We start from the raw sequence: 14,155 nt of genomic DNA, 5'->3' as shown, positions 1-14,155 counted from the left end.
TGTTTTGATGCAGAAGTTAACAATTTACCTAAACTGGGGCCTAGCCTATGTCAAAAAATACATTTATAACTAGGGACAACGATCTTTGACATTTTATTCCGATGCCCTAAATTCTGGACAAAAACAACCCGGTCTGATACCAAATGCAGTCATGACTGTGCATAAATAAAAAAAAAGATACGAACGTAATACGTTCAAACATATTTTTTATTTGTTTGTTAAGCAAATATTCGCTTTTCGTGGTAAAAAGTTTGGTTACCTCCAGTTGTAAACCATTTTTTTAGTTATTCTTAAATTTGAATTAAGAATCGCTGCATCAGATTGCAAAGCATGGCTAAAATTCCTGTATTATTTTAGTATCGGTTCGGCAACGACACAAAATTTCAACTTCGGGAATTCCCCGTTTTTCCATCTGACGTTAATGACGTCATAAAATAGTGACAGATATGACATCATAAAACAGCGATTGTAATTACGTCATAAATAATAAAAAAATCATCAGAAACAGCCAATTAACGTCCAGCAAAACCAAACTTTTGGACGCAAAACACACCGTCACACGTGCGTCGCCGACACTCCCGCCAGGCGCCAGCTGCGAAACCGCTCAGTGTGCAATCGTTAACTTCAGGAGAAAAACAAAAACAAGTCCGTGAAATATATGTGATCGATTTTGGTAAATCCATTTACGGGACTATGCTAAATTAAAAGCACGTCTTTCGTCACCTGCAATACCAAACGAAGATCGCCTTTCCCCGGTGTTATTTGATTAGCGCAACATCTGCCAAAACGCCACTTCAACAGTTAATCTAGTTGAGTGTTTTTAACCTTTTTAACTAAGTGCAGACCTGGCGAGCGAAGCGAGCACGATTTTATTGGGGGCAAAAAGGCATTTTTTAAAATTTCTTGCAAGTTTTTATTACATTGCCGAAAATAAAAATAAAAGAAATGTTGAAAAATATATGTCCAATATTTTTGAACACGTTTTCCGTTTGTCCGCGACGCACTTGGCAGCCTTCCACGGCGCAACGGTAGATAAGCGCTAATCTAGTTCAATAGACAGCACCAAAACGTAAAAACCGGACGTAAAAAGAAAAAAGCGTTTTGCGTTTGATTTTGGTTTCGCATTAGCAAGACGTGTGACCCAATTACACTGAGAAAAACACGCAGCTTCGGACGGTGAGGTAAACCCTGACAAAACAAACAAAAAACGTTAATGTCACTTCCGAAAAGGGGGGGGGTTCCGAACCCCCAAACCCCTGGATACGCCACTGCATTCAGGGTGTCGCTTTTTTTTTCGCATTTCGAGTTAGTTGCTTATACTTTTAATAAGACTTTTAGGCAAGACGTTGTATTTACTTCCAAAAAATACTTAAGCCATGAAAGATGCTAAATTGCTGGTTTAAAAAGGGTTTCTAGGGGGGCTCCAAGCAATTCGTAGGGGGGAGGCGAGCTCTAAGTTAATATTTAATTTTTTTGCTAGGATTCTAATGGTATCGTTTTCGTTTTCGTTGTACACCACTCCTACAGCGCTGTACAAACTCTGCTTTTGCCAACTTTAACATTAAACTGCCAAAAAAATTTGCGAATCTTCTGTTATCTAATTTTGTTTACTTTGTTGAGTACAAAGTCTCTTTGAGTGACATTGCATGTTTTCATATCATCGAAGATATAACGGCCCTATTTAATTATAATTTTTTTAACTTATAGACAAACAATATAAGTCATCATCCACCGTTTGAACTATTTTTTATCCATATTTTATATAATTGGATAACAGGCTATAGCAACAGGGGGACCAAATGTTTTGCGAAAAGCCTCCTGATTTTACAGTTTAGCGCCAATTTAACCAATTAAATCCAATTTTTTTCGCGCTTCGCGCGACCGACCACAAACTTTACTATTTTCAAGTTGTCTCAGTGATATTGAATTAAAAATTCAGAATTGCTTTTCTTAGGTGTGCAAGTCATAGGAAAATTACAAAGGCTGCCGCTGCTGAAAAAAGTTGTGGATATGGCACGTATTTCTCAAACGTAACAATTCTATTTTCGTTTTACTTAAGGGCAAAATAATGTCCTCTTTTTGAGTGCTAAAAATGTGGTAGCCCTAGTGCAGGGGTGTCCAACAAGCGGCACTCGTGCCAAATGTGGCACGCGACCGAATAAAAAATGGCACGCGAGCCCCCCTCCAAAACACTAAAATTGTTATTTAGCCAATTGTCGAAAAAGTTCAATTTATTATTCAGCCAATTGTCAAAAAAGTCCAATTTGTTACTCAGCCAATTGCCAAAAAATAATAAATTTGTTATTCAGCCAATTTCCATTGTTTTGACACCTATAAAACAATCGCGGCAATCACGACAACTAACAATTACTTTTGATATTGTAACATTATACTGTATATAGTGGAGGCTAGCATTTATATAGCTTGGTGTGAAGAAGCAAAAGTCGGCTCACCGACGAACACTTAACCACAATATTGCGAATTCCTACTACACAGTATTCCATGTGTAAATAAACGTTTTAATTTTTGGTGAAAAGCGCTTTTAAGATTAAAAAGAATTGGTTACGCAACTTTGGCACGGGAAGAAGTTATAAGATAAAAATTGGCACGCCGGCATGTTTGAGTTGGACACCCCTGCCCTAGTATAAGTACAACGATTTGGTGACTTTGTTTTGGGCTTTTGTTGCTTCATATTTCTGGACTCGAGAAATTGTAGATTTTCAATGGTAAAACTAAGCTTGAGCTGATCTTAACAAAAATCGAAACAATCTAAGTCATTTTGTGCTGTTATATATAGGCGAGATAGTTTTATCATATCATGAGACAAGGGTGAATGAAATCTGGAGATAGATGCTAGGGGTGAACGAAACTAAAAAAGTTTAAGAAGCAGTGATACTACAAAACGAGGCTTGCTGGATTAACGTTACTGAATCAATTTATCAATAAACGTATAAAGATGCAATAAAAAAACTTACACTGAGTTTTTCTAGCGGCCTGCCAAGCATACTTGTGACATAAGTATTTAGATAATCGCTATAACGATTTTTCACGTCACGTTTTTCCTGCTCCAAGGAGATTATTTTAAGACTGGAGAGGCAGTTTAGCAAGTGATGATAGTTTTCGAACATTATCACCTCAGGAGGGGTTTTGTGACTCTCTGCAGCAACACGTTGAACTGGAAAAAATAGAAAGGCCCGATTTAACCTGACGTTTATAATTTTACAAATAAATTTATAACTTATTAGTAACCTAAAAATGTCAATATGTTAAGGAGTTAAAGAAAATGTTTATTAAAATATAGAAAGCCATATTTTAAAACTGTTCAGGACTGCTATAAGGTTAACAAATAAAAAATGTTCAAAACATTCTGTAACATCGTTTAAAAAAACAACCTAGAACACATATATATGCAAAATATTGAGTTTTCTTAACCTACTTGCTTCAAACACAGAGCGGATCAAAGTTTTGTAAGCTTTGTCAATATCAGTTCTTCTTTCACAATCGCGGAAAATACTTTCCGCTAGTTCAACAAAATCTTCAAATTCATGTACAAAAGGCAAAATTCCACATTTTTTATTTTTGCCAAGATGTGCTTCTTCTACGAGAGCAACTTTATTCCTCTGACAAAATAAGTTATTTAACACTGTTGAATGATTATGGTCATTCAATATATAAATGAATCACAAAATTGTCTTACAACAAAGTTGTCAAAATTCCTCTTTACTTCAATTAAACAATTTCCCAACATCTTTGTTAAAAAAGAACCGTCATTTTCCTAAATAAAATAACTTGTAATGAATTTTGGGCTTGTGTCTAAAATCGGCTAGATATAAAATATGTCCATTTATGATGTCAGCAAAAAGTAAAGTAAAACCTCAACAAAAATAAAATACTTGTTGTGCTTGTGTGACCCTTTGTCCGATAACCACAAGCATATTAAGTGAGTTTAGTGGGTCCAACTCTTCACCAAAAGCAACCAGTTGAGAAAGGTCTGATTCAACACTTGTAAATAATTCAGTCATCATCCTCCTTGAAAATATTAAAAGAAAATTTAGTAAATAAGTTCAACAAACTGTGGTATAACCTCACACTCAAGCTGCTGGGAATAAACATTGTTCATATGACGACATAACACTTGTAAAATTGGCAACAATATATACATATGAATTTAACTTTTAGGTATAATTGTATAATATGTCTACTTTAAAGAGAATATTAACAATTTTCATTAAGCATAGAATCGTTATAAATACTACATGAAGATTTAAAGATTGAAAGGTACTTTCATAAGACAAAAGGGATTACAGCAAACAGCTAATATAGAATCAATGTTAATATATGTTTCAATGTTAATATAGAAATGATAAGAGCCAAATTACAAAAGCAGAAATTCAGAAAATCCATGCAACAAAACACAAATTTGTTTTAGGAATCAATCATTGCTTAAAAACTTAAATTTATTAACTCACCAACGTTCTTCTATTTGTCTACATAGACGAACAAACAAGCAAAATAGTACCAAAGTTCCAAACAAACGAACAAAACAAACAAACAAACAAATAAACAAAAACAGTTGCCAAAGCATAACAAAACTGTATTTACAAATTGCACTAAAACTTCAATCCGGGAAACCAAAGATAATCAAAATTAGTATAAAACCATTTCATCAATAAATAATTGAAATAGAACAGTTTTGGACTAGTAAACTCACGATTTGGGTTTCACTGAACCTGGTTTAACTTGAGTTAGAAAAGCTGTGCTTACAACAGATGCAAGAAATGACCGTCTATAAAAACCTCTAGTTATAATGTCAGGTGTCAACTAATTATGCAGCGCAGCTAGACATAAAAATTGGAGCTTACTTGAACCTCAACAGAAGCAAATTCTGGCAAATACGTGGATCTACGAGGGATGTCCGAAAAACTGGATTTAAATACCAAATTTCTAGTAGTAGTATCAGTGCAGATCCAATCAAAAATTTATTTGGAATTTCAGCCATGATTTATAATTTAACACAGCGATTCTTTCTTGGAAGGTATATTTATCATAAATAGAAATTAAACAACTGAGAGTAACTAAGTTTTTAGCAAGTAAGCATTTTTACCAAACAACCTGGATAAAATACCTTAGTGTTTTAGTGTCACATACTATGTTTGAGCTCAGTAATTATGTTATTTGGTTTCAGATTGAATCGCGATACATTATAGCAGCACTTTTTACGCCATGGAACTTTACCAGGTGCGCCACAGGCAAGAAAATAATTTAAAATATAAAAGGTAAGTTTTTTATCATTTTTATTTTCGCTTTCACTTAGCTCATTCAGTTATTTAAAGATAACAACAATGAAGCCTATAAAATACAAATTTGCAAGCATTCCAAGAGTAATGCTGGTCTAACCAAAAGAAAATAGAGCTCACTTTTTTCACTAGGTGCACCGTCAGGTTTTAATAAGGCTAAGTGTGCGCCATGAGGTAAAAAAGATTAAGAAGCAGTAAATTAGAGTGTAATATCTCAGAAGTTAGGCATTTACTAAGCTCAAATTTTCACAAAATCCATTTATTTGCTTTAGCTCTCTAGTGCATTTTAATATATTAATAAAATACTAATTTTTAAAGATGTAAATATCAACATTTCGCCATATGCACATTGATTGTCGAGTTTAACCGTATTGCATATTAAAAAAAATCATGACTTACAATCCATTTCAATTTGGATAGGCATTTAAAATTATGCCAAAATTCATTACTGCCCAAGTTCGACAAATAGAGTAATCGCTCAAAGCACGTTTTATTAGGATTAGCAATTAATATTGATTTCAAAATTCTAAACTGTCTTAAGTTCTGCATGTTTTTGAAGAAACAAATTGGTAGATGTTAGCCCTTGGCATTACTTCATAGCGTTAAAAACTCGCTAAAGATGTTTTTGTTTCAAGAAACAGGGATGATGCTGCAAATGACAAACTGTGTATTTATCATGTCCAAGCACTTTGTTGCTGCTTACATTTAACAACTGTTATGTGATGTGGTGAAATACCAATCATTCATTTTTTTTAACCGAAATTTTATAAAAAAAATGTACTGTATGTCCATTTTTAAGATAAATCTGTAATTATTAGCAATTTATTATTTTGCAGTTTACAATTATATAATCAATTACAAATAAATCTGTAATTATTAGCAATTTATTATTTTGCAGTTTACAATTATATAATCAATTACACTTTGTTAAAGGTCCAAAATATTTACAACTAAGCAACAATGCACAAAGTATTTTTTTATTTTTAATATTGGTCGTTTCTATTGAGGCAAAACACAGGCAATCTACAAATATAAGTCACAATTCTATTTGACAAACAACAAAAGTTTAAGGTAAAAATGTCAACTTTACAAGTTAGTATTTATAATCCACTACATATGTACAATGGAGTTACTGTCAAAAAATACATAAAACTTTTTATATAGAAAATTATAGTGAGAAAAAATGTTATGAAATGATTTTAATTACAAATGAAGGCCTGGAGTTCCAAAAAGCTAACTTACAAACATAAAAAATAATGAGTCCTCCAAGGCCAACTTTTTGTATTATTATATACATTTTTTTTTCAAAAGCATGAAAAGTAAATGGTGGCCATACCTTATATCTTTTGTTACTTGAACTCTGCAATAAAATAAAAAAGTTAGTTCCAAACGAAGCTTGTGAAAAAGTAATTCTAGAAAAACAATGTTTACCATACTGCAAAATACTTACCATACAAAAAAATGATAAATAGAGTTTCACTATAAAAACATTGATTTTAAAATTCTATTGTGCACCATTATAAAGCAATTTTTAGTGAAAACTAAGGTTATGCAAAAGAGTTGTACTTCTAACAACAGCATTTTTAGGTGTAAGAAAGTGTGTATTTATCAATACTCAAATTGAAACTCTTTAAGCTAAAAAATATTTACTGTAAGTTGTACTAAACATAACTTTCAAGCCCAAATGCCAACCACATTGTGAATATATAGAATGTTTTGATGCACCATTATCAAGCAATTTTACCTAATTCGTGAGAGCCAACTTTATATATCTTTAATAAAATTATACAATGTTAAGAACCATTTTACATTTAAAACCTTTTACAGACATTGCCTAACATTTTTTACTTTATTCATATTTTTAATTTCAATTATGTATAATTTTGTCCAGTGTTATTACTCAAATGATCATGGCAGCCTTCTTACTCTTGGTATTTCTTTCTCCTGGCAGTACCTTGTTCAGAGCTGTCTTCTTCATCGTCAGATCCTCCCTTATGACAATAAAACTGTACTTATATTTCTTGTTTTTAATCTATTTTACTAGTTATTAATAGTTCTTATTTATTCATGAGTTTTACTTACAAGCCACACTATTATTACACACAACATTAATATAGCATTTCAAGACCTTCGAATACTGATTTAGATTACCATAGTTGCACTTACAGGCATCATAGTGTCTGCACACTCAGTATTAAGGTGAAAGAACTTAGTAATGAATCGTTCTTCATCTTGACATGTTGGCTCAAGATCGCTTAAAACTTCCCTAAATGTCTGGAGAAACAGATTTTATATAATGTATTAGGTGACTTTTAGCTCAATACGATTTACGAGCATTAAGGTTAACTACTATCTATCAACATTTCTAAAATGTATATATAACATTAAAAGGTATATATAATAACCAAAAAATAAATATAGTATCTGACATAAAAAATGTGACTTTACTTACAGAACTGAACCTTTCTCTATCTGAAAGTTCAAAGTCTGATGTGGCAAGTGATTCTCGACTTGCTGCCAAACCTCGTTTTTTATGACCAAGGCGGATTTTCTTACTTATGGCTACAACAAAAATAAAACCATAAACTATCACAGAATATCAAGCTTTATGTTCAACAAGAATAAAGCAGATACAACATAAGGTCGCTAAGCCTATTTAAACGCATAGCATATATAATATGAAACATTAAAATGGTAAAAATAATACACATTACAACAGTCATTTTTTATAATATAACATAAACATAAATTAGAAGATAATATAAATGGGCTATGCAAGTAAAATGGTACACCAGCTTCCTGGGAAAATACAATATATTTTTAACTGTATTTTATCAACAATGTTAATCCTAATAACTCTCTACAACCAAACTTATAGTATGTTAATCGTACATTTTACACCCAAAGCTTGGGTTGATCCAAACATCTTCTTTTTTTCCTTGTTAAGGCTTTGCTGTGATCCAGAGAGATTTCTGATGCTTGAACTTAATTCTATAAAACAAATTGAGTACATGTGTTATGTAAACAGAATGTTAATTTTAAAACAAATTTACTAACTGCACTCTAAATTTCACAAATTATGTTTTTACTTGGAGTGAATTAATAACGAATACAACACAAAATTAGTGTATCTAATTAACAAATTAGTTTCTAGGTATGGATTTTATATACTACGTAATATTTGTTTTTATATAATATATTGCAAAAAATCCTTTTTTTAACCATGTGGCCTTTTGTAACTTTTTTATAATGTATTGCTCCATACCTGAGAAGTACATGCAAGATAGGAATATAAAGCGACAAAGATAAAAAAAGTTTCCTTCTGCGCAAACAATAAAATCACCCAGATACAGGATTATGTATTCAAAATAACATGAAAGAGATAGTGGCCATAACAACTACTACAATTAAATTTAACAAAATCCCTAGTCATATATAGGTTATCTTATTGTATTGAAACACCAACTGTCACAGCATATTTTATAAAGCAGGGTTTTGTCAAATGGAAGTGTCTCATATGGTGTTACTAGATGCTCTGCAACTTTTTCACTTGTGGAAAAGTAACAAGGTTTCAATTGTGCAGTGGAAAATCTCCAAAATAAACTAAAAATGGCAACAGAAATATGGGCATAAAAAGTGCTGAAACTTTGTAATATTTAATGACCAAAAGGCATTTAATGTTTGCCCAGAACCCAATTTTTTTCTTTAAGCTAGTCGCCTGGCAAGTTTTTAGCCGTTCAAAACCTCTTAGAAACCTTTTAACAAAATAACATTTAGAAAATAAAAACCAAAAAGTGTATATTATATTTTTTTTCTTAAAGTGTCCTTCGGAAGGCCAATCAAGATTAGCAGCTTATACAGGATGAAACGTTATTAAATGTCAAGTTGGATTTTAAATAAATTTTAAGTTTTACATAATTTAGTGCTCAAAGTTAAAGCGGCGTTCTTGGTGTATGTTTCTTGAGTTTACTTTTAACTTTAGAAAGTACCTTTGATATCACAAATAGAAAATAAACTGTGATAACACGACTGCACACCAACAATGTAGCACTGTTTTGGTCAGTTGATGGTACATGACATTCACATAGTTTACTAATGTTTGTGTTTCCAAGAGGAGCAATAATTTCAAATGAAGAATTCTTATCAGCTTAAGCTTTATATATCTGCAAGTGCCAACAACTTTAAACTTGTGCAGCATCTTAACCTACAGTTTCACAAACATTTTGTAAAAATAGATTTTTACCTATAGATACTTAGGCCTTGTAGCAGCAATGGAAATTATTTTATATGATACTGTTACACGACAATTTTGAGGCATGCCACACAACTTCCAACTGCTTAGTTGTCAATAAAGCTTTAACTGTTTTCGAATGAAATATAGAAGAATAATAATTAAATGAGTGAATTATTTAAGCCACCTTCGTGCAGCAAACATGCAAAACACAAAGCATTTGACTGAAACTATGTGCTGTTTAGAAGCAAAAGTAGCATTCTTAGAACAACAAGGAAGTCTACGACTACATGTGCAATATTACAAATGTTTTTTGATAGGTGACACCAAGCTATCAACTACAATTATTATCTACTTTTGTTGAGAGTGGACCGTTTAGAGTCAGATGTTGCATTCAGAGTAATAGTTGATTGAGAAGTCGTTCTTAAAGCTGCAGTGCCTAAACCTTAATATAATGTTTGATCAGCAGAAAGTAGATTTTTTGTTTATTTACAAACTAAAATAAACCATTAAACTTTAAATCAACAAAATGCAAAACGAAATAATAAACAATGTAAAATGCATGAAACCTGTTACAAATCATAATTTAGTTGGTAAAGCGATGGTCCTGGTATGGCCAGAGGTCTTGGGTAGGAACCTTACTGCAGGCTAGATGTTTTTCTGACTTGTCATACATGCACAAAATCATTAATTGATCAACTGATTTGGGTTAGTCCCTCTAAAGCAGTGGTTCTTAACCTTTTTTCAGCCGCGCCCCCCTTTGGTAATTTTCTCATGCCTTGCGCCCCTCTATGAAAATATTTTGACATTTTGCAATTAAATATCACTGAGAAAACAGGAAAATAGTGATGAGTGTTGTTGGTCGCGCGGAGCGCGAAAAATTTTGAGTTTTATTTGGTCGAATTGGCTAAACTGCAACCGAAGAGGCGTTTCGCTTTGGGCACACAACAAATTGCGCGAGCTCGACACATTGATTTTATCGAGCTGATTTTGACAAACGTGTTGCGAGAGCATTGACTCCACAGTTGTAAGAGTTGTATGATGTCGAGCGCAAAAAATGTCAAGCGCAAATATTAAACATTGCGTTATCGTGCAGCGCGAAAATTTTTTGCAGTTTTAATGTTAAAGTTGGCAAAAAAAAGAGTTTTTATGTAGGAATTATGCCTAACCCAAACGAAACCATTAAAATCACTGCAAAAAGTTAAAATATTATTGAAGTCGTGCTCGCGCCCCCCTTAGAATTGCTTGGCGCCCCCCTAGGGGGGCGCGCCCCACCGGTTAAGAACCGCTGCTCTAAAGGCTCCCAGTGTACTAGAATTAGGGATGTGCAATAATATTGAATCAGAGCACGCACTTATTTTAACCCAGGTTTATTTGAACTTGTTTGGTCCCAAGTGTTATACCAATATTGTCCAGGTTTTACACCAACAACATATGCTAATTTATTGTAGATATTTGTGCCATAGTTTGTGGTAAAACAAGTTTTTCGTTCAATTACTCAGAAAACAAGAAATCAACAAAATGAACCATATTGACTAAACCAAGGGTGCCCAATCTTTTCGCAGTTGACAGCCGCATTGACAATCTTTGTTTATTTCACGGCCGCTGGTACAGTTTTTTTAGAGATGACGTCAGAAAGTTAAGTCATAATGTGATGCCATAGAACAATTATTCTTAAACATACTAGTTGTTGTCCAACACTCTTGTACAAAAATATAGAACTGCAATATTGTCTAATCGGGTGAAGCGCGGAAAAAACTTATTTATTGGGTTTATTTATTAGGTTTTGCAATGTGACAAGTGACGCAGCTGAGCGACTGGTCGTCAAAGCTTCCAGGGGGTACAAAGTTTGTTGACCTGGGACCCTGGACCTACAGTTTGTGGTTTATGATTTAATCTTTTTTGAATTTTGTTATTTGTTATCACAAACAAAATATGGAATTTTTTTTTGTGTCTGGCTACTTAGTCCTCAATGTATTCCCTCTCCATTTGCTCAATAACAGTTTAAGAATCACTTACACAATCTTATTCGTTTAAACAAGGCTTTCTATAACTACCACTCAACCTGTCTAACAGTTTTGCCTAAATTCCATTTACAACTCGCATAACATATGCTTGCTCAGCGATACTATTCTTGAGATTGTTGTATTTAAATATAGGTTGATATTATTTAAGCTAAAAAGTATTTCGATTTGTAATGAGTTGTGAAGTTTATACATTTAAATATGTTTGTTTCATTAAGTTATAATAATCAGTTGTTAGTTATAATTTATACGCCAAAATCTAATTCTGCATACCTTGTTCAATGAAGCGTTTCTTAGCTGTTGCAATAAACTGCTTTATCTCTTGTTGGTAAAGTTTATTCAGATTTTGTGTATATTCCTTAAATCAAAAAAAACCTTAGTTAAAAATCAAAAAGTAATATTAGTTATTAAAATTTTTCAAATATTTTGAGCAAGAAAAATTGCACAACTATCCATGTCCATATTTTAAAGTCATGTGATAACGTTGATAAAAAAAAACGCTTTGGCAAAGCTTGTACCTGGCACAATGTTTTGTGGTGGCTATTTTATTTATTGTAAATTGGTTAAAACGGAGGTTTATACGGAACTTTGTTAGCTTTTGTGACCTATTAAAGGCCAAATATTATAAATATTATATTATAGATTGTACCAGCTATATCCATTATCCAGTTGCAAAAGAAAAGCTCTATTCAAGTTAAATTTTTAACCTTATTAGGCAACTGGCAGATAGACCAACCAACCAACCCTGAGAAAACAACCTTATTTTGAAAAACATTTCGCCAACTTTTAGAATACAATAAACATCCACTGTGCAAAAACCTGCTAAGTCAAAAGATCACTAGTTTAAAATATCTTTCAAGCGAAGAGTTTCACATTATCTTACAACAACTTGCTTTACCTTTAATTTCACAATAGCAACATTTTTATTTAGTGCCCATCTTAATGTATACTTATTAGATGCCTAATAACTCAAGATAAAGTGTAACTCATTATAAATAGGTGTCAACATAATTTACCACCAACTTAAAAAAGTTAGTATTATCAAACAATAAAGATATGTTTACTTCTGTGTGTTAAACTTACAGTACAAAGTTGGGTATATTTCGTCTTATCAGCAATCTTCAGCCAAAGTATTAGTTGCTTGTAGGGTAACAAGTCGCGATGGTACGGGAAGTGTTTTGGAAGCTTCAAATCGGATGATTGCTTGACTAGAGAACCTACAGGATGCTCCCTACCCTGGTAATTTGAAAAACATAAAATTTTATATTGGCATTAACCACGTGATTGACTGCTGGTTTCTAACACCTGACTGCTTGGTGCTAATACCAAAGGATAAGTGTGCAATTGTGACACAATTGCCTTCCTTTATCAGCATAGCTTAAATTTTAGCGGACTTGGCACACAGCTGCGATAATCATGGCATAATACCACCAAGGAAAAATATTTTTGTATTGTATATTAAAAATTTGTTACATGGAAAATAGGGTAATTCGCTAGTTGGAAATTCAGTTGTTCTTTACAAATGGAATATTTTACAAATCATAAATGTAAAATGTGATGCTTTAAAAATACTGGACGTCACACACATTGCCATAAAGATGCTTAAAGATACACATAAGAAGAAAAGTACATTTCTGGCAATTTAGACCTACATAGTACATAGGTGTCTAAAGGTTATTTCAATTGTGAAAACAATTAGTAAAATGGAAATTTTAATTTTAAAACTAAATAGCATTCTCATATATCTAACTAAATATTCTGTAATTTTGTCTTTTGAAATCAATTTCATAAAAAATGGCATAACTTTTTATATCTGGCTTGTGATAGTCGGTCCCTACAGTTTACCTGCCAAAAAAATTGCTTGGTGACTTTATTTTATATTTTTGCTGAAAGATTTGGTGATCCCTATAGATTTGGCATTATTGTAATTTTAGAAATACTTTAAATCAGTGGTTCTCAACATTTTTAGCTTACCGATCAGTAAAATTTAAAAACAAATTTTGCGGACCGGTGGACCTTCAAAAATCAAAAACAACCCAAAATGTAATTATGACAAAATTATGCAGCTTAAAGGCAAAAAATGGAAACTTCAATTTGATGAGTGATGCTTTCCTTGCGATAGCATCTGTGTTATACGTCGTTCTGATCTTAAAGTTTAAGACTTATACAAGTTGTAGCCTACTTTTAAACAGCTGGGCACAACACTTGCAGCATTGTGCTGTACGAAGTCCAAAGTAGACCATTAACTCTATTTTACGTAATAATGCTGCCAATTACGAAAGTTCTAAATTTGATGGACAGGACATGCCTTAACAAACTTGCCTTTGCAATAGAGATTTAAAATTGTAATATATTTGTCAGACCGGCAGGAAAGTTGACGCAGACCGGCACAGGTCCGCGGAAAGGCGGTTGAGAACCACTGCTTTAAATAAATCTGTTACATACCTGTTTTACAAACACCGACACTAAATGTCCATACAATCGTTTTGCAAAACTTTGCCGAAGTTCATTAAATAGTTTTTGCTGATCGGAAACAGCTTGAAGTTTTGATAGACCTGTTCCACATAAAAACACTGATTAACAATTTTACTTTAATACTAACA

At 32.7% G+C, this 14,155-nt stretch overlaps 1 protein-coding gene across 5 annotated transcripts in view; it reads right to left on the bottom strand.

The window, feature by feature from the left end:
- Positions 1-14,155, bottom strand: part of LOC146132986 (exocyst complex component 1-like) — a 32,906-nt gene that overhangs the window by 2,722 nt on the left and 16,029 nt on the right. For 2 of the 5 annotated variants that reach the window (XM_083396456.1, XM_083396460.1), the window contains 14 exons: positions 13,998-14,107; positions 12,636-12,788; positions 11,826-11,910; positions 9,884-9,973; positions 8,190-8,288; positions 7,750-7,859; positions 7,464-7,571; positions 7,224-7,288; positions 6,634-6,657; positions 4,712-4,786; positions 3,894-4,029; positions 3,698-3,775; positions 3,437-3,620; positions 2,976-3,175 (listed from right to left, as the gene is read on the bottom strand). In XM_083396456.1, coding sequence (XP_083252582.1) covers positions 2,976-3,175; positions 3,437-3,620; positions 3,698-3,775; positions 3,894-4,029; positions 4,712-4,786; positions 6,634-6,657; positions 7,224-7,288; positions 7,464-7,571; positions 7,750-7,859; positions 8,190-8,288; positions 9,884-9,973; positions 11,826-11,910; positions 12,636-12,788; positions 13,998-14,107 — 1,517 coding nt within the window. Of the gene's footprint in view, positions 1-2,975; positions 3,176-3,436; positions 3,621-3,697; positions 3,776-3,893; positions 4,030-4,469; positions 4,488-4,711; positions 4,787-6,633; positions 6,658-7,223; positions 7,289-7,463; positions 7,572-7,749; positions 7,860-8,189; positions 8,289-9,883; positions 9,974-11,825; positions 11,911-12,635; positions 12,789-13,997; positions 14,108-14,155 lie in introns of all 5 variants that reach the window. The other 3 variants (XM_083396457.1, XM_083396458.1, XM_083396459.1) reach the window with 3 other exon arrangements.

Source organism: Ascidiella aspersa, chromosome 9 (assembly GCF_963924565.1).
Source record: "Ascidiella aspersa chromosome 9, kaAscAspe10.2, whole genome shotgun sequence".
In the NCBI taxonomy this organism is placed as follows: Eukaryota; Metazoa; Chordata; class Ascidiacea; order Phlebobranchia; family Ascidiidae; genus Ascidiella; species Ascidiella aspersa.
This window is presented reverse-complemented; position numbering and strand designations above follow the sequence as displayed.